Source organism: Macrobrachium rosenbergii, chromosome 14 (assembly GCF_040412425.1).
Source record: "Macrobrachium rosenbergii isolate ZJJX-2024 chromosome 14, ASM4041242v1, whole genome shotgun sequence".
Lineage (NCBI taxonomy): Eukaryota > Metazoa > Arthropoda > Malacostraca > Decapoda > Palaemonidae > Macrobrachium > Macrobrachium rosenbergii.
Window position 1 is genome coordinate 53,953,740 of NC_089754.1, and position 22,093 is coordinate 53,975,832.

Consider the following 22,093-nt stretch of genomic DNA (forward strand, 5'->3'; position numbering starts at 1 on the left):
ACTATATAAAATATACCTGAACTGTATAAAATATACTAGAACTGTATAAAATATACCCAAACTATATAAAATATACTAGAACTGTATAAGATATACTAGAACTGTATAAAATATACTCGAACTGTATAAAATATACTCGAACTGTATGAAATGTACTCGAACTGTATGAAATATGCTCGAACTGTATAAAATGTATTGAAATGTATAAAGCGTACTCTAGCTTTGTCAGATGTTCCCGAACTGTATAAAATATAGTAGAACTGCGACGGGCGGTGGGAGTTGGGGGGTGGGGGTTGGGGGGGAACATACTCTTAAGAAAGGAGGGCGTCGGAACAACATTGATTTTCGGACATGAGTCTGAATGATATTTTATTCATTAAGGCAATGACGACTCCGCTCTCTCTCTCTATCCAGCACGCGTGTTCACCCGGCCCCCCACCCCCCCCCCCCCCCCGCGCCCCCACCCACCTCCAGTGAGCCCCGCGCCAGTGGGTTTCGGGAATCTGTATTGAAGGAAAAACAACTCAGTAAATTATACGCGTTTGTAGACATATTTTGGGACGTATGAATTCCTGCCTTCTTCATACAATTCACCTTTCATATATCACACGAAAATTTCATACAAGTTCTGCTAAATTTTGATACATAACGAGCTCAGTCAATGACACTAATAAAGATAGGAATGTTATTTTAATTTTATCTTCTGTGAGCGTTGTAATAGAATTGGTAACTCGGAAAATAATAACTGGATTATTAAAAATTATATTTGAATTGAGTCATGTGGCAATAATCATGACGTCTGGGTAATTTTATATGCTATCTGCTTATATCAAATTTGATAATAGATTATTTTTTTTAACCAAAAATAGGCGTTCCTGTGGTTGCTAATTATGGCCCTAACGTTGCCGTTCGGTATTTACATTTTTATGAATATAAATTCTTGCAGAATTATCTCTTAGAACCCATGGATTATAAAAATTGCATTCAGGTTAACAGCTGATTCAGTATTACTGAATAATAGATACGATATTTGATGTCAATGACATCATAAGGTTACTTATTAATAATATCAATAATTACAGGAGAGATTTATATTTAATGCACGGTAACAGAATAAAGAATTATTACGGTTCATTTTTAGAAAAAAAATAGAATTTTGAAACATGAAAACATTAATTTTAATTAATTAATTAATTTCTTAATTTTTTTTTTATTTTTTATGTAAAATGAATAGGTTATAAAAGTTTATAATTGTAAATAACTTTCTTTTTGGTTATGTATAACTCTACTACGTAAATCTGCTCTTATGTATGTCAAGATTGTAAGCCTTTAAACAAAAAAAAATAAATTAAAAAAAATAAAAAATGTAATGAATCCAGGTAAAAAAAAGTCACATAGGAAAAGTCACGATAATCTTTCCTAGACAGTGACCCCCAAAGGGTTTTAACCCGGTATGTAGCCACCTTTGCGGCGTGTTTAGTACAAGTCCCATAGGGATTTCCGTATAAACGCAAACAAAAGACTGTGAGTATCATGAAGGTAATGACCCCCAAGAAACATTGTGAATCTTTCCCCGGCCACCATAGAGTGATGTGACTTTTTTTCCCGTGACTTTTTTCCCAGCCGAAATTGTGACTTTTTTCCCGAGAGACTTTATTACCGGCCACCATAAAGTAATGTGACTTTTTTTCCTGTGATTTTTTCCTAGCCAAAGTCGTGACTTTTTTACTATGACTTTATTACCGGCCACCATAAATTATGTGACTTTTTCCTGGTCAAAGTCGTGACTTTTTTCCTGTGACTTTCTCCCCCGTGACTTTTATCACTGGCCACCGTTATTTGATGTCAATGTAATATATCCCAGAGTACTTGAAACGCCCAGTACTAATAATGACCATTATTGAAACAGGGAGATGTTAATGTTAAAATTATTAATGAAAAGAAATGAGCTATATTTGTATGGAAGGTGTACAACAGGGCCCTCCAAGTTGTTAGCCTGAGGGCCACTCTTGAAAAAACTGTGTAGTATATGTATATATACATATATATTATATTACTCAGAATTCAGGAATGAGAATTTTTCATGACATATAAAAGAGAAATATACAAATAAGTTTTTCATCTAGCGGGCCACTTTCAAAATCAGACGGGCCACTTTTGGCCCACGGGCATGGGGTTGGATTGCCCTGGTGTAGAATCTTTCAATTCTCAACTTTCGTAAATAACTGGTTAATAAATCTGAGTACAAAATCAACCACACCATAAATAAATATAATTCCTTTGATAATTTAGGTTGCTCGTTCAAGTTTTCTAATATCTAAGATTTTGTTTTCTCTCTATCTTTTTTATATATTTGAATATGAATATTTGTTTATGTAATTACCTTAATTATCGTGACCTTGCTGTAGGCCTATACTTTATGGAGGTACATTACAGTATCCATTCTGATAATTACTTGTATATAATATAATTTATATATATATATATATATATATATATATATAAGTGTAAAGAATAGTAATATTCCTTGTACATATTTATACTATGTATATATAATGCATATATAAATATAATGGATCATCACACACATATATATTAATTTTATATTACACTTCCTGCAAGCAGTGTGGCATTGCGACTCGCTACAAACCTTGTTTGTATCAAGAGTGAACACAGCAATGGCTAGGAAAAGATTTAATAATCATGCAACTCTTGTTGTGCGTTTATATTGGCCTTCGCTGACCCCAATTTAACCTTTATGTGCCTGCGGCCATAAATTTCTGCAAAAATTTACGAGCTTCGTGAGATATATGGAGTGGTGACGGGGTGTGTAAGCGTAGGTCTTGAGTCTAAAAACTGCTACGCGGTCCCAGGCCGACGTCCACATGTACCTGTGGATACTTTTGTGTTTTGATATATATGTATGTGTGTATATATATGTATATATATATATATATATATATATATATATATATATATATATATATATATATATATATATATATATGATATATGTGCATATTAACTTCATCACATACACAATTGTTCTGTGCATTAGTAGAATTACTAAAAGGACCTCATTCAAACTGGGTGGTATCTAATGGAGTATTTATTCAGAAAAAGTTACAAGCTCTCTTGGACAAACAGTCCACTTTATCAAGTATCCGTACAATAGTGTGGACTGTTTGTCCAAGAAAGCTTGTAACTTTTTCTGAATAAATACTCCATTAGATACCATCCAGCTTGAATGAGGTCCTTTTATTAATATATATATATATATATATATATATATATATATATATATATATATATATATATATATATATATATATATATATATATATATATATAGTGCATAATGTACATGGGACATTTTAAATAAAAAAGAAAGAACAGTAATCGTCATTTTGGTGTTCCTGTATATACTATATGTATATATATACATATATATATATATATATATATATATATATATATATATATATATATATATATATATATATATGTATATATATACATGTTATATATATTTTATACATATGTATGTATGTATATACAGGAGCAGGGAATCGACGAGTACTGTTTTTTTTTATTGAAATTGCCCAATGTTATACAATATAAATTATTCTATATTTACATTATTGCATGTAGGAATTCTCATGTAACAATATTATTTAATTTTTTTCATGTGCATCACCACAAATAAATTATTTTCATAATTGTACAAATTTCAGCGTACAGTAATTACGTTATGTTCCTCATTATTCTTTAGTTTTGCAATCACATTCAGTAATTTAAGACCCATTTTCAATAATAATCGGACTAAGTGGTTCTGTCAAGGAAATATATGGTTTTTAGAAAAAAAAATAGCTGGTTCAACTGTGTAAGATACCTGTTCCCTTGAATCCGGGTAAAAAGTCACAAAAGAAAGTCACAGAACAAAAGTCACAGAAAAAAGTCACAGGAAAAAAGTCACAATAATTTTTCCTGAATAGTGTGCCCCCAAGGGTTTGAACCCGGTATGTATCCACCTTTGCGGCGTGTTTAGTACTAGCCCGTTGGGATTTCCGTATAAACATAAACAAAAGATTGTAAATACCACAAAAATAATGACTCCCAAGCAATATTGTGAATTTTTCCCCTGTGCCACCATAAATTAATGTGACTTTTTTTTTCCTAGCCAAAATTGTGACTTTTTATCCTGTGACTATTGACGACCACCGAAATTTCTTGTCCAAGTGCCGAGGTTAATATTAGTACTATACTTCTCTTGGCTTCGAAAATTGCAATCGATTTTTGGTTCTTTATTCACGTCAGTATTTAATCGAGTATTCGCGATAACGTAGCATTTTGCCAATGACAAAAATTTTGCTAATCTCCCCATCTTTATGTTCAGGATCACGGACCTGAGATTACTTTTAGGTATTTTGTCTTTTCAACTCTCTAGAGCAGGGGTTCTGTAGATGGGGTTAATAGATGGGCCCCGAAGGGGTTAATAGATGGGCTTCGGGGCTTCCTTGAAGTTTACATAATAAATTTTTATTAAAAAAGATGAAATTCAGCTTTCACGTCCTATATTTTCATCTCCATGACAGATGTGTTTTACTATAAACATAAAAAAAAATTGTGCGGTTTTAACAGTATATCCAATAAGTTTAGGGAAAACAAAGGCTTTAAACAAAAGCCAGGCGGTGGAATTAGGTAGGTGCAGGATAAGGAAATCTCTTAGTTTCGAGCCCCTGATAACTTCATAACTACCCGTTACGCTGCTTAAAATGTTGGCGCTTCCTAATATCTTTGTGTTTGAAAATGTGACAAAATGTAAATGTTTGCTTACTGTACATATAGCCAAATAAAAACTTATTAGTTCACGTGGTCTATGCATCCACTTATTTATGTATTGCTGAAATGAATCTTTGTCCTTTTTACGGAGAGAGCAGTGGTTCGCGACAGTACAATGCCGGGTTTCTCAGTGAGGGCCGTGAGAAATTTTGAGGGGCCACAGAAGTTAAGTATACCTTAGTTTTACCAGACCACTGAGCTGATTAACAGCTCTCCTAGGGCTGGCCCGAAGGATTGGAGGGCCACAGGATAGAATTGGAAAAAGGGGGCGGCAACAGAAAAAAACATTTAGCTCAGATTTTTTTTTTTTATCTTTTATTAGAAAAATATTACATTTCTTTTACATAATAAGAAAAATATTTCATTTACATAAGAAAAACATTACATTTCAATATCTGAGTTGCTTGTTCGTGACTGTTATTTTTATTGGAGATAGAAAACTTGCATGACCATCTCGAGGGTAAATAATCATTAAACCCTAAGTTCTGGTAAATGATAGCTAATCAGCCAGCTGCTTGTTGATAATCTAATAACCGTACTTCTCGACTACCTGAAGCAGCTGCACAAAGATCTGTTAGCTTGCTTCTCTGACGTCACCCAAATGACGATGCCACACTGGTCTGTGGATCCGTTTCATATATCACCCAGCAATAAGCCATGTAGATTTACAAACCGAAGCAAAAGCTCAAGCGAGCTTCAGAAGCCGTGAATCCCAGACGCAGTGAACGAGCGATGAAATGCGTAAGAATTACCCACTACTATGGAAAGCTGGTCAGTTGTTCTTTCTCGCCTTCCCAACAGACTCTCTTAGTTCAGTTGGGTTATTCCTTTATTGTTTAAGGCGAGAAATAGCATGGGCATTAAAAAAGGAGGCGACGGTGAGCCAGACATTAACTAGTTGGCAGTCATGAGGCACCAGTTGTTGGGACTCGGTTGGGGGAGCCACGAGAACTCAAGTACCCTGGGAGGGAACCACGGCAGGAAAAGGGCTGAGAACCTCTATGTACAAAATTGAATCTTTATATTATTTACTGAATAGGGTAACCAAAGGCCTGTGATCGTTCACCCGTTGGTTGAACGTAGCATACATGTATACTGTATGTTTGTGTATGCTGTATATCATAAAATGCTCTTTCATGTGATTGTAGGCATTTTTATGGGGACGGGGCTCATGGCTTCCGCAAGATTCTCGTAGGGGTCCTTTGCTCAAAAAAGGTTTGGAACCACCTCTTTTTACCATGTTCACTTCCCTTTCCAGTTGACCCAGTTGGTGTCTGCCATCCTGTTCTACACTGTATAGGGTGTAGTGCAGTCAATACACCTACCAAGGTGGACGTTAGGTTCTTTGCGGCGTCCCTTCGGCCACTAACTGCAACCCTTTTTATTCCTTTTACTGCACCTTCGTTCATAGTCTCTTTATTCCATATTACCTTCCACCCTCTCCTAACAATTGCTTCATAGTGCATGTGCAAGGTTTTCCTCCTGTTACACCTCCAGAGTCTTTTTTAATCTCTATTCCCTTTCAGCGCTGGATAACCTCATAGGTCGTAGCGATTGCAAGCCGCATGCTCTTCTCTCACATAGAGGCGGATCAGATTCGTCTAACTAACAGGTACATAGTTCACAGGTCAGAGTTTTAAAAAAAATTATCCTCAAAAAAATATCAGTCTGCTCGAGATTCGTGTCTGTTACCTTTAGTTAGTGGGGTGAGTGATCTAGCCACTGGTTCCATGAGGGCTGTGTTTGTTCATTGTGTTGGCAACGTACTGGTTGCAACAGGATCAACTGGGTAATTATCACAGTGAGGACTTGAAAGTTCACTTCAGGGCAAAATCTTAGGGACATCAATAGTTGTCAAAGGCTATCCTGTTCCATTTAGGTTGAACCAGTGCAGTTCGAGAATGGGGGTCGGTGTTCGCTTAACACGCCAACTGCTGCGACTTATCTTTCCATGATGGTCCAGGAGTATTTTAAATATATGCTGAACTAACTGGACGTAAATTACACACACGCACACATGCACGCACATATATATATTCACACATACACACACACGGCTACCACCAAATTCTCAAAGGGGCCCATTATTCAAAAAGAGGTTAAGAACCACTGCTCTGGGACCATCCCATTTTACCAACTTCCCTTTCGAGAAGTTGGCCCAGTAGTTGTCAGCCATCCTGTTCTAAGCCAATATTTTGGGATGAGCTTGTCAGCCACATCCTCTTCTCTCTCGTAGAGGTGCCCCAGAGTTGTCTAACTAACAGGTAGATAATTCATAGCTCAGATTCCATAGGAGCACAAGAGATTTTAATAAAATTATCCTGAAAAAACAAAAACTTCATTACGCACTAGATTTGTCTCTGTGGCCTTTCGCTAGGTAGGTGAATCGGCCTAGTTTCACAGCTCTCTAGCTCACGGTCCCGGGAACTTCGTGATCCCAGTAGGACTTTGACATTTAATTTCGAGCAAGATCTTACAGATATCGGTAGTCATAGGCTATCCGGTTCCACTTAGGCTGAACCGGTACAGCTCGAGAAGTGGGTCGTGTCCGCTTAACACGCCAACAATAAATGCGACTTTTCTTTCCACGAGGGCCTCGGAGCACTTTGTATACATGCTAAACTATACGTACATCATGTCTATACCACACATATATATGATATATATATATATATATATATATATATATATATATATATATATATATATATATACAGAGAGAGAGAGAGAGAGAGAGAGAGAGAGAGATCTCGTCCAGTACCACAATGGTTCTGTGGCATCTAAATGTACTCGCAGGAAAAGAAAATAGAAAGGTACAATACTGTAACATTACTTTTGTCCTACTTAAAATACATAAACAAGCGTCGAGATGAAACGTCTCATTGCTGGGTCTACAAAAGTAGGTGTTATAGCAAACAGCCCATTATTATTTTTGTTTTCTCTATGATATTTTGCAGTCTGACGAGGGTAAAGCTTCTTATGACGTTTGGTTCTTAAAGTATTACATTTGTCATTACATGATCAAATTTGTAAAATCCTGGATTGGAGTTCATATTAACAAGTTGTATCAGTGGAACATGACTGTTATCAATGTGTCTAAAATATCCCTTGATATATAACGTTGTATCTTTCCGGTTTATTACTTGACCGCCTCTTACGTGAATAAAAGTTCCGCTAGAACTCTGAACTGTCTTTCACTTTTCTATGAGTACATTGTATATATATATATATATATATATATATATATATATATATATATATATATATATATATATATATATATATATATATATATATATAACTCAAAACTGATTTTGCTTAGCGCCAAGCTTTACGGGTTGCTGAGTCTATATAGTAGGCTGTTTGACCCAGTACCGGCTTTTTCAAGACATTATTATTTTCTCGTAAAGGCAGTGACGGAAATTTGCTATCCTACTGTTCTGTTAAGCCATTTATTTATATCTTTTATCTCCATTATTCTTTGTGTAAAAATATTTCCATCCATGTGAAGGACCCCGCATACTAGCGTACATTTTCCAAATCTCGTTTACCTTAAAATTTGAATAGATTACACAAAATTATGTTAATATATAAATAGCCATGTCTGTAAGAGTTAAACATCATCATAATGGCTGATTGCACTTTAATGTCACCATTTACACAAAAGTTGATTGGACAGTGTGTGTGGTTCTTTATGAGACTAGCAATGAAATTCTATTTCGTAGATTTGCCTTTCATACAAAATTAAGTGTATCAAAATAAAAGGGTGAATAATAGCGACCTCTGCCACTTAAATCCCGAGACGGCAAGTTCTCCTTCTAAATTACACTGGCCTTGTCAACACGAGGGCTCCCGACCCAAAGTTACGTAGCTCCTTCTCTATACTATGTGTAGGAGCCGGTAATATAATGGGCGAGGGCGATTACTGGGATGGAATGTTACAAAATGTAGTGTCTGTCATCAGTAGATTCTTCATAGGACTAAAATGTGCGTTTGATGACGTCGAGATAGTTTGCTGTATACCTACGGATCTGATAGTCATGTTTGGATTGAATGCCGATCTCGAAACAGAACAAAAAAATGTGAAATACTAGACTCATACAACCCCTAGTTGTCGCCATTCGTCAGGAAGGAATCGGCAGCTTTTCAGCTTTTCCTTTTGATGACTTACAGGCAGAAAACAAAGGACATGCCACCCCTTAGCAACATCAATACGCCCTTGGTTATGAAGAATAAACATTCCGAACATAGCGTGACCAGAAAACGCTTCCTTCTAGACTCTAGAGGCGTTTTCTGTATACGCGGCCTGTTTGAATATGTAGTAAATCCTGCAACGACATTCCATAAACACTGAGTACCGACGTCGGTATAATGAACATGGCCTTAAGAGGTAGATGAAACATTTATTTTACCATAGAGGCAGTCCCTGTCGGTCTTGATCAATACCAGTTTTTCCTAAAGGCGGAACTAGGCTAATGGAAAGAACCCATTCCGATTCACGTTGATGCTCATTACTAGGTGGAATGTTTGTGTAACCGTAAATATCCTTACATAGAATTCTTCTTTTTCTTTTCCTACTTCATATTTCATGCTGGATATGTAATTTTGGCGTCATTAGCGAAGAAATTTGTCTCAGTTTGCTTCGAGATAATTAGTGGAGGATTCCTTTCACTAATGGAGACTACAATAGCCATAGGTTATAGAGTACTCTGGTCACTACCGACAGCCGTCAAAACAGTATTATCAGTTCGAGAATTAGGCCCATACGATCTGTCAGTTTCCATGATCAAAGTTACTCCGTTCTGAAAATGGTTAAGAACAAGCTTACTGCTGTCACATAAAACTGATTTTTTATCTGGGAATCTGGCTATTAAAGATAGTTGTTACTGATAAATAGTTTACTGGTGTTAACCTTTCGGATGTAAGGCTCATCTTTTATTCTGAGATCCATTAAATGACCGTCCTGTGTCCTTCCCTCTCGGTCACCGTATTTTCTCTTAGTTGCCTACCTCACTTTCACCTCTTAATAATAATGTGTAAGTGTTTACATATGTATATATATACATATATATAAAACTTTAACACAACACCGTGATATATAATTCGAGAAATTAAAGAGAGCATTGTGGCTATTCCAGCTACGTGTGTATTTGGTAAAAAGTGACCAGTAGATTCTACATTTTATATATATATATATATATATATATATATATATATATATATATATATATATGTGTGTGTGTGTGTGTGTGTGTGTGTGTGTGTAGATAGATAGATAGATAGATAGACAGATATTCACGAACATTACTCCACAAACATCGTTAATATCCACTTCAATATACTTTGGGCATAGCCTACAGCTAAAGGAAGTTTCATTCAAAAATATAAGAGCTTCGTCACAAACATGATTCGAACCGATGCAGCCTGATTTGGAAACAACGATAGTGTGTGTGTGTGTGTGTGTGTGTGTGGGTGTGTTTGAGAGAGAGAGAAAGACTCAAAATTTCAATTTTCTGCTTTCCCCTGACAACTGTGATGACCAAATTAATGAACATTTCAGGTCAAACCAGTCTCAATCATAGTACGACACGAGCTTAAACTAAAACACAGACTCGGCACAGATCGTTGGTTTTGTGAGTATAACTGAATTGAATATAGAATTTAGGCCAAATGCGAAGCACTGGGCCCAGTGAGGTCATTCAGCGCCGAAACGGAAATTGACAGTAAAAGGTTTGAAAGGTGTAACAGGAGGAAAACCTCTAAGCAGTCGCACTATGAATCAGTTGTTACGAGAGGGTGGAAAGTAAGATGGAAGAAAGAAAGTATGAAAGGAGGTACAGTGAAGGGAACGAAAGGGTTTGCAGCTAGGGGCCGAAGGCACGCTGCAAAGAACCTTAAGTAATGCCTACAGTGCACCGCATGAGGTGCACTAACAGCTCTACCCCACTACGGGGTGAACGGCGTAAAGGTTTGGTTGAACAGGAAAAGACTGAAGTTGAATGAGGACTAAGACGTTTGAACAAGAAAGCTAAAAAGGCTTAACATTGAAAAATAAAAGAGAATAATAGAAAAGGGGAAAATAGAATAATAGAAAAGTGGAAAATATCACAGACAGCGAGAACGCCAAAGAATACCAATAACTGAGCCTCTAAATGAGACATCAAATTAATATGGTTACCAGGCGTTGTGAAAATATGTCACTGTCATGTAGGTTATGTAGCACAACTAAAGAAATACCCAAACATATCTTTATTCATATTCATTGGCTACCAGGGAAACAAGAACAGAAAATTGTTTTGGCGTAATTTGCAATAAAGGACGATAAACCGTAATATGTTCAACAAGGTCTAAAGAATACCACTGAAATCACTAGTATGTGTAGGAGCATGGACAAATGTTGCCTTGACCTGTTATCTACGCGTCACCTATGGTATATGTAAAGTAGAACAGATATATCGTTTATTAATATAATTTGTCGACCACACAATATAGAAATGGGTATATTATAATACTTTGATCCCCGAGGGGCTAGTACTAAACACGGCGTCCCAAGGAGCGTCCGCCATGTTTAGTACTAGCACCTCGGAGTACTTGACGCGTAGATAACAAGCCAAAGTAGCACCCAAATATCTATGAATTAATGAAACAGATTTCCAACAGATTTTAGAAACAGAGCCCACGAATACATGGCTCCCAGTTTCAACAAGTGTTCGTAAGAGCTGAAAGTGCATCAAAACTCAAAGACATTATGAAGAAACCTAATAATTACCTAATCAAAAGAAAGTAATGACACGGAAGAAGTTATACAGGAAAGCTGCAAATAACTAGGGCCAGCCGACTGGAGCAAATGAGAATGAGAATAAGGATGATGATAATTACGATAAGATGTAAAAGAAGCGTTATGTAGCCTTGTTGGTAACACAAGTCTCTGCTTTTTTATGAATAAAAGCGCATTGTGTAAATTGTATCACTGGTTAACATTATGTAAAAAGTCGATTCAGTTCTTATTTAGAAAATAAATTAAGTGATTTTCTTGTTAAGAAGCGCGGCTGTAGTTCTGAGACACAAAACCCTTTCCATTTATGGTTAAACTACAAACGCCAACTCTCTTCTGATATGTTTAAACGTTCTTGATAGGTGTTTGAATAAAAAAAAGTACTTGGAAGTTTCAAGTTTTTCTTACTTAGAAGAGTTTGAGAAGTTATGAGAATGCGTAAGTCTCATGAGAAATTATGAAAATGCTTAAGTTTCACTCAATGTTGCAGAGTTAGCAGCCCTGATTTAATTAATAAAAAATTTATGAAACTCCATGATCATAGGAATATGACTTCACAAGCAACAGGCACAGCCGATTCATTTAGTGAGCGTTTTAGCTAAGACTACCGAAGTTACGTAAACATAATATTCTAGAATGTTCCCAGGAAAATTCCATGTCGAAGACAGGACGAAAGTTGAAAAAATTCCACGTCGTATCTGTTCCCACGCCACCCTCCCCCTTCGTCGTTGCGCATGCGTCGAAAACCTCGTGAGCGTTGCTGGCACTGATACCAACTAGTGACCGTTCCTGTGACCTCGATAAGACAAAGGATTAGGAACAGTACGTAACATTCACACTAAAAAAAAAAAAAAGAACGATAAATAAAAATCACTCAGCAGTTGCTAACAATGGCTGGCATTGTCAAGGCTCTCGAGGAGTTTCCAAGAAGTCTTATCAGCTTTCTGATAATCATTTGAGTGTTTCCCTGCAACCGCCATTCGTCATATGATAACATCCTCATGCAGTGGCGTATCTGCCAATCCATCAGGGGGTGGGGCCAAGATATTTTTGGGGGGGTGGCAAAAGAAAACTACATAAAACTTATGTACCAATTCTGTAATTAGTTAAAAAAGTTAAGTATATCTTAGTTTAACCAGACCACTGAGCTGATTAACAGTTCTCCTAGAGAGGGCTGGCCCGAAGGATTAGATTTATTTTACGTGGCTAAGAACCAACTGGTTACCCAGCAACGGGACCTACAGCTTATTGTGGAATCCGAACCATGTTATGACGAGAAATGAATTTCTATCACTAGAAATAAATTCCTCTAATTCTTCATTGACCAGTCAGAGAGTCGAACGCTCGGCCAACAGTGTGCTAGCCGAGAGCTCTACCCACCCATCCAATGAAGAACTGTTCTGTAATTAGTAAAATATATTATTCTCAAATGTATATATCCACGTGACTGAAGAAAAACAAAGTATTAGTAACCAGTAAGACTATATTTGGAATTATAGAGCTCAATTTTCAATTAATTTCCGACTCTTACTATATGCAAATGTATCAAATAGTGTAATGTTAATTTCCTCACAACCTTATATTCAACACTAGACTAATTTCTATTATCAAGTTTTAATTTTCATATATTTTGATATATTTACATGACAAGGATAGTAATAACATTGTCAAGTAAGTATATCAAAAGAGTGCATATCATCATTAACACAAAGGACTTATGGCCCACCAAAATCTCATCAAAATTTCAATCTGCCCCGTTCCCGCTTCCTCATCTCTCTCCCTGGAAATTAACTTTAAGGAACAGTAGCCAATTGCATTGCACTTATTCAAAACTGTAACTATAGTTTCAATCACTTCATACATAAGTTGATAACATTAAGTTGGGTAAAAAAAAAAAGTTAAGTATACCTTAGTTTTACCAGACCACTGAGCTGATTAACAGCTCTCCTAGGGCTGACCCGAAGGATTAGACTTATTTTACGTGGCTAGGAACCAATTGGTTACTTAGCAACGGGAGCTACAGCTTATTGTGGAATTCGAACCACATTATAGCGAGAAATGAATTTCTATCACCAGAAATAAATTCCTCTAATTCGTCATTAGCCGGCCGGAGACTCAAACTCGGGCCTAGCGAGTGCTAGCCCACAACTTTACCGACTCGCCCAACGAGGAACTAAGTTGGATCAAAATATCATGAATGAACAGTTTTGCTTTTGGCCGCCAAGGGGTTAAAGTTTAGCTACAAAGGAAATTTCAACTGGGGGGCCAAGCATCTGACTGCGTTGGGGGCGGGTCCCCCCAATGCTTATCATATAGCAATAGATGTGACTGTATTATTATGTGATAAGTTTTAAAAAGATGAAGTCAATCAAGGGAGAAGGATTTCCTTAGTAACCAATAGATAATATGTACTGATAAAATCTTATAAGGGTAACTACAGAAAAATATTAACATTGAAATACATAGATTATTTGTAAAATGTACATGATAAAATATGTCAACCCGAATGGTACAATAAAATTATATTTGTTTTTGGTAAAGTTAAGCTACCTTTGATTAAATTCTGATTTTAATACTATTAAAAATGTAAAATATTGTATATTTTCTCTAATAAAAGACAAAAAAAAATTATAAGACCGTAGGAAAGAAACTCCGTAGACTTCTCAACTTCGTTGATGGAGGGGTTGGGGGAGGGTGGCCGGGAATAAAGTCACAGGAAGAAAAAGTAACAGAAAAAAAGTCACAATTTTGGATAGGAAAAAAGTTACATTAATTTATGGTGGTCGGTAATAAAGTTACAAGGAAAAATTCACAATATATTTGGGGGTCATTATCTTGATGGTATTTACAGTCTTTTGTTTATGTTTTTACGTAATCCCCCAACGGACTTGTACTAAACACGCCGCCAAGATCGATACATACAAGGTTAAAACCCTTAGGAGTCACTATCTAGGAAAGACTAATGTGAATTTTTTTCCCTGTGACTTTTTTTCTGTGACTTTTCAGAGAAAAGAATATTCTCTGGGCCTTAACTGCTCCAATCAGTGAAAATACACGAGGTTCGTGTATTTTTAAGTTTTCTTTTTAAATCAATGAGAATAGTACTAGGTCAGCATGAAAACGAGAAAACATATTGGATAATGTAAATTGAAGAGTATATTTGAAGGAGTTGGATCTAATTCTAAACATAAAAGCAGATGCAGCAAAGCAGTTTAAAGAAACGATTAAAAAAAAAGCATGGGATAGAGGAATTGATGAGAAGTCAACCTTGAACATGTACAAGAAAATGAAGAAGAGTTTAAGAGAATAAACTTGGTGTCTTAACAAGAAGGCAGAGTTAGTAAGCAGAGCTAGAATAAACAGGCTAGAGGTTATTGGAAAGAAAAGATTAAAAGGGGAAGAAACGAGATGTTTGCAGTGAAAAGAAGTCAAAGAAAATTTGGAAAATTTCCACCTTCATTGCCCAGCACACAAAAATGTCAGGAGCAGATTCAGTTTCACGCAGCAGCCAAATCAATTAGATGAAGTCGTAGCTAATATCTTTGCCTTTCACTGACATTTCTAGAGAGGATTTTGAACATAGGAAAGGATTTAAGAAAATCTTACGGGACTGTACCAATAGAAAACCCAAATCAACACAAGCACAAGGGCATAATAAAACGACGTCAGAGCCGTTACAACGGACGATCCATAAAATACTACTATTAATAACAACACTGGCCTGAGGTGGCCTGTGCTGAACTGCTTGAAGGCAAAGCTTTTAACTCTCGTGATAATTCATTGTCAGCCATTTCAGTTAGGTAATTTGATGGTGAATGATTTATTAAAGCATCCAAAAGAAAGGAAAAGGTAAGCCATAATTATGACCTGCTTTTATTCTCAATTTCCCTTACGCTGAATGACCTAATAGGTCCCAGCGTTTGGCCAGAATTTTATTTTTAATTACGTTTGTACCGATTTTTTACATACGTGCTTAGCTAGGGTCACATAATGGGAGGTCAGGTTAGGCTGTATCCTAAATATGCAGTAAGGGTATAAGTTTTAATTCTTTTATCCTTAAATAGTGAGGTGCCCCTAGCTGCAAGCCTCTTTCGTTCCTTTTACTGTACCTCCTTTCATATTCTCTTTCTTCCGTCTTACTTTCCTCAACCCTCTCCTTACAATTGATTCGTAGTGCAACTGCCTTGAGGTTTACCCGCTGTCACGCCTTGCAAACCTTTTCACTGTTCCATTTCAACGCTGAATGACTTCATGGGTCCCAGTGCTTGGCCCTTGGCCTAAATTCTGTATTTGATTCTGGTCATTAAATAGTGACAGGTTTAGGCTATTTGTTAGGCTATGCCTATGTTTAAAAGTAGAATTTGAGTGGTTTTTTTTTTTTGGGGGCGGGGGGCAGTGGTCCGCCAAAATCTTGAGAAAATACACTTAAGTATTAAGGGACCTGAACTTTTACAAATTTTTCACATATAACACTTCTTTGTCCACTAGTACTGAGGCTTAATTGTTGCTTCGACATGGGACGTTTGTAGCCTAAATATGCATGTTATATGACTGCTCTTCAAATTTTAAGTCCCTGTTAATCTGTGCTGTTTAGCAAGAAATGAGCCATCGGCTTAATGTAGCCCATAGGCTATCAATTTTTTTTCTTACAAGAATATGTCCTAAACCATTGTCTTCCATGTCAGGGCATTCCCTGCAAAAGCCGATGTTCTTTGAAACTTGGTAACAAGGTGGATAATTGGTGGTAGGCAAGTGTGTGGCATGTCACCTCCCACTCATTTGTCAGTAACCCAGCTCCTCATCTTCAACTGCTGTCCCTCACAGATGTCTTGCTGTGCCCTCCAGTGCCTTCCATTTAAAGCCCTTTTACTTGAGCAATTCTTTGGTTGATGACCGTTTGTTTTGTAATTATGGCAAAGCACCTTCTGTATGGATTTTGTTCAAAATAAGGACCAAGTAATTTCTGAACAATTTAGATTTATCAAGTGAGACAATAAGTGGATATGTTGCTTTATGTCACCCATTACAGTAGATTCTCACTGGGTTTGCTTATGTTACTGGGGTAGGGTTTACAGTCCTGATTTGCCCTGCAGAGAGTTTGCTGATTGGTTTCATTTGCAGTGGTAGTGCTACAGGAATACAAACCAGAGCCCTTTATGCTGGGGTATTCCATAGCATGACATAGAAATGTTGAAGAGCTTTGTAAGCTTGGAAGTGCTACAGGAATACAAACCAGAGCCCTTTATGCTGGAGTATTCCATAGCATGACATAGAAATGTTGAAGAGCTTTGTAAACTTGGAACGTCTTTAGTCAAGCCCGTGGTAACCCAGGGACTGCCTGTTATGTGAGAGCAAGGAAATAAGTTAGTGGATGAGGAAAGTAGGGATTATCTCCAGCTAAATTTCATGAGGTTCATTGGAAAGAAACTGTCATAAAAATGATACGTAGAAGCCATAGCTTCTCAGAAACTGAAATAATTATTCAGCTGAAGAATAGAACGAGATCGATAATTACTTCATACAGCATTTGAAATTTGTAAGTGATTTCTAATAAAAAAAAAGTCTATTTTGGGATTTTATGTCTGTTTTCTCAAGTTTTATGAAGCAAGACAATCCTTATGTAAATTTCTGTATGCTTTGGGGTTATTCCAACTCTGTTCTCTAAGTCTCTAGAAAAGACAGTTGTGTTGCAGTAAAGGAAAGTCTTGTACCCATAGGATTAACGTGTGGGAGGTCGAAATTTTCAAAATGTTACTGTCCATTGGTCCTGTTTTAATAAAGATATAACTAACTACAAACATTTTTTTTTCTTTTTTTGTGTACAAGTAATGTTTTTCCTTTGTTTTGTATTAAATATTACCAGTAGGTTTTTAATTATTTTCAGAGATGGTGTATTGTGCAGTATATGGGTGCAAGTCATCCAACAAGAGTAGAGAGAAAATTGTCTTCCACAGATTTCCAAATAACACAGCTGAAGCTGCCAAGTGGTTGAAGTTTTGCAGAAGGGCAGACAGTGTCAATCTTAAGAATGCTGCAATTTGTGGACTCCACTTTAAACCAAGTGACTACCGGCGTAATCTTAGTCATGAGTTGAATCCTGGTCAAGCGGAAAGTCGTCCTAAATTAAAACGTGGTGCTGTTCCTTCAGCTGCACTACCAGATTGGTAAGAAATATTAAATGTTGACATGGTAGTGTGATTTTTCTTCTGTAGCATAAACCTAATTCAAATGAAAAGCTTTAGAGGAAGGCTGTAACTTGTAGGACTCAAATTGTTTTATTGTTTTATTGTTGTAGGTTCTTATACACAGAATAATTGTTTGCTCAAGTCTTAAAGGAAAGAGTACAACTGCATGATCCCTCTGAAGCCTCAAGGACTCCTGTGTGTAGGTTTTTTCCTCTGAAACATGAGATCTTCCCAGGATAAGTATGAAGTAGGGAGGCTAGACTTTTACACTTGGCAGGAGTGTTGCAGGCTTCAGTATCATTTTTAGGAGGAATGTTCATCACAGGTGGTCAGGTGACCACAAATGCAAGTGATGGTCCTAGATGGTAGTGATTAATTGGTTGTAGACTACTTATCTGGTAGTAATTGGTTGAAGACTACCTGACTTTGTTAGGCATGCTGTCATAACTTAAAAGAAGCTCTAGGAACACCCCATAAACAGCTTGTGTGATAAAAGTAATGAAAGATGTTGCAAATGATAAAAATTTGTTTAAGCTAGCTAAGTCACAGTATAAAATGTTTATTCCCCAATTACACTTTCAAATTATGGTATTTTTTGGACATCTGGGTCATACTGCCCAGACAGTACAATAATCACTTGTCAGTAATTGTCATGTAGCTTACATAGTTCCGGCAATTTTCACGTTTCAAGGTTTGTCCTTTTATTTAAGATTCAAAAAAATATAGAATGGACATTTGGAGCATGATTTGTCACTTGCATTTTTTAAACCTAAGAAATTTACTGGATAGAGAATTTGTTTAAAATATGTTGCTTTTCTTCCAGCAACCTTGAAGAAAATGACTCTCGCATACGGAAGAAATATTTGCATGGGGATTCTTTTGCCATTCAACTTCAAGAAGAAAAAAGGTATGCAGAATATATATTTTACTGTGGACATCCATTTAGTTGTGGTGAATACTAAACATTTTCTTGTTTTTTTCATGTACATCAAAAGCATGAATGGTGTAATGCAAAGAAAATTTTATAAGGTCATTCTCAAACCGTACAAGTTCAGCTTAACTTTCTTTGAAAGGATATCCAGCATTAGCGTTAATGGAATACTTTTTTTCTCATGTTATTTTTTTCCTTTGATAGGCATAATATTCAGTTTTAAATTCAGCATTTATAAAAGAATGATCACTGTTATCAGCTTGTTTGTTCAGATATAATATACATGATTAAATAAAAAAAATTTTATAAATCGCAGAATAAATTCTCAAGTGACAGGTTTAGTTATTTGATATTACACGTATTGCTTCTGATCTAGTAGATTACATCCAGTTTCTTCCATTTGGATTAAGATCAGGTATTATGTAAGTCAACCAATGCTGGAAGGAGGTAATATAATCTATATTAGTTATGAACAATTTATACTCCTGTGATTTAATTTGTTTAACTCTGAAGAAGAGAAATGGAGATCAGAGGTTCTCATTGTATTATGGGGGTTGGATATATCTACTTTGGAAGATTTACATTTTATTAATGAAAATAAATTTTGACAACTGTAAAAAAAAAAAGCAATAAAAAAAAATCCTGATTCTGGACGCATTGCTGAAAATATTGGTAAACAAGTGATTGAAAAATCTTGGATTCAGAACCAGACTTCCAGAATCAAATCATTTGCTCAGCAGAACATGATGGATCTTAGAAAAGATTATATAAACATCTGTTCATTAGTATTCAAGTAAGTTTACTAATAGACAGGTGGAGAAAAGGAACCAAAAACATAATTTCCTTTGCAAAGGCAATTAACACTGAAGTTGGAATAAATAGTGGAGGGAGTTTTCAAAGAAATTAGCACAGGGTAGGATTGAAAAAAGCAAAAGTCTGTTTACATAACATATTAAATGTCATGTGTCATGCCTTAAATTCAAGAAATAAAACAGTAGGTCTTTGCATTTCCTTCATTTCAAAGGAATAGTGAAAGTATTGTAATAATATATGCATGGTTTAAGTAAATGTCTAACGTTGATGTTTTCAATTATAGATGCAAGGAATGTGGCTCTACCTTTGAGGATACTTCGTCATCAGATTCTCCAATGGTAATGCAAAATGTCACACTAGAAAACAGAGGATGTAGTAAAGTGCTTCCACCCCTAAAATTAGACAATTTTGATAGCCATCTGGAGAAAAATATCTGTGATATTTTTTCTGAGGGACCTGAGACAATAGCGGACCTTGTCAGTTACGATTATCCTACAGTATGTTTGGTAAGAATATTACATTTTTTTTAGATATATAATGCATATCTCTGGATAGTTTGATTAGATTGGAGGTCAACTCCCTTATACAGTGAGGCTGAACTTCACCTTTAAGAAAATTTGAACATGAATCTTAATCAGAGGCTAACTTTGTACTTCCTGATGTTAAAGTATTGCAGGTATTTTCATACCAAATTGTGGCATTTCATAGTCAAACAACTTTCTACAGTAGTCATTAGGAAGTTCAGTAGTTATCAAATTTTTATGGTACCACTCACTCATATCTCTACTCACTGCTCATTTTCTATAATAAATTCCCTTAAAGTTCATGGGGATGTGATGTGATTTTAAGCCAAGATTACTCAGTCATACTTCTACATATATGCAGACATATTTTTTCTCCCTTACTACTGTATCAGGGGTATCAAGGAGAGCTATGTAACACTAAGTAGATTTTTGGTTTGAAATAGCATGTCCTGAAACAGTTTTTACTGTTCCCAAGTAACCTGTAAGCCTAACTCCAGGGAAATCAGTCACGTAAAGGAATCATATTCTCTCTTGTTTTCAATATATATATAATATATATAGGATACAACCTATATTTTTCATCCTGTAGTCATAATATTATATAATATATATATATATATTATTATAAACACTGAACAATGAATGTCTTGAATAAAAGTTCATAACACTGAACAATGAATGTCTTGAATAAAAATTGATAAATGATAAATATAAAAATTTCAGGTTTGTGATGCAGTTATAAAGGATTCTTTAACTGTTGGAGTACTGGATTTGTATTCAGAGTCTAGCGTTACCAACCACACTCAGCAAAGGGTGGTTGTTATGTTAGCAGTGTTGGTTAATATACCAATGCATTCTGATAAGGTATGTATAATTTTAGATATTCTCTTGCTAGTAATCAACAGCATTACTTCAGCCAAAAATATATAAGGCTGGTGTGTTCATACTGTCATCATTATTAACACCTATCCATTTATCCTGTAAAAATGTGAAATGAGTTCTCTCCACTCTTTTTTGCTTTGTGCACTTTTTGCCTGAATTCCCATCTGGCCGAGGTCTTCATTCATGCTCTTTTTTCCTGATTCTCAGGTCTTTGTCTTGTGACTTCCATGGCTACTGCTTTTCTGACTAACAGTTCTTTATTCCTTCTCATCACAACTACAAACCTTCACAGTATTTAATTTTTGTTTATCATTTAGCCACTAGGTACTGTATCTCCTCACCACTGCCCCATTTGTAATATGTCCTCCCACTGTACGCTGACCATAAATCGTATTGCTATGTAATTACACCTTTTCAAAACTTTCTCCATTTTCTTTGCACGTATTCACTGGTGCATCATAAGTCTTTTGTCTTCCTGCTTATTTTATTTTCCAGTAGTGTAGCAGTTTTTCAAATCACTTCGTGTAACACTGTATATTACATTCTGTACCTCTTACACCTTTCCAATAGCGTCCACTTGGCCACTTTTGTGATTCCTTCTTCTTTTCTTTCGTTAACAGACATCATAATCTTTGTTTTCAAACATCTTATCAATTTACTGTTATCACATCATGCGATCAGCAGACCATGTAGACACACTCCACAGAATAGACCCACCAACTGGTTAGGTATGCATTCCTTACATTAGCACCTCTAGTGGTGGTAAGTCAAAATCACTGTGTCTACCAAGCAGGAATGACCTGTAGTTTTAGCTCCCTATGTAATTTTAGTAAATTTTTTTAATCATGGACTGGATATGCTGTAAGCGCTTTGTTGCTGCCTGACTGGCTATTGTAAATACAGTATACTTGTTTGCTTTTAAATTTCAGCTTTTCATTGTTGCTGGTTATAAAGGTATGAGCGAGTATTAGTGGAGGTCATTATTTTTAATGAGCCTTTTCTAGGTGTTTCTGTCTTGTAGTCAGCATAAAACATAAACTAAGGGGGCCTCTCCCTTATATCCTCAGTCTTTACATCCAGTATGATATTGAAGAAGAAGGGGCACAGAGTTGATCCCAGGTGTAGCCCTATCTTGATCTGG

General features: G+C 36.0%; 1 protein-coding gene across 2 annotated transcripts in view; it reads left to right on the forward strand.

The window, feature by feature from the left end:
- LOC136846144 (uncharacterized) overlaps positions 1-22,093 on the forward strand; it is a 59,901-nt gene that overhangs the window by 29,715 nt on the left and 8,093 nt on the right. The window contains exons 1-5 of one of the 2 annotated variants that reach the window (XM_067116914.1): positions 15,315-15,466; positions 17,502-17,781; positions 18,626-18,709; positions 19,830-20,052; positions 20,794-20,934. In XM_067116914.1, the coding sequence (XP_066973015.1) occupies positions 17,504-17,781; positions 18,626-18,709; positions 19,830-20,052; positions 20,794-20,934 (726 nt within the window). In that variant the 5' untranslated portion in view covers positions 15,315-15,466; positions 17,502-17,503. Of the gene's footprint in view, positions 1-15,314; positions 15,467-17,501; positions 17,782-18,625; positions 18,710-19,829; positions 20,053-20,793; positions 20,935-22,093 lie in introns of those variants that run through there. The other variant, XM_067116913.1, reaches the window with a different exon arrangement.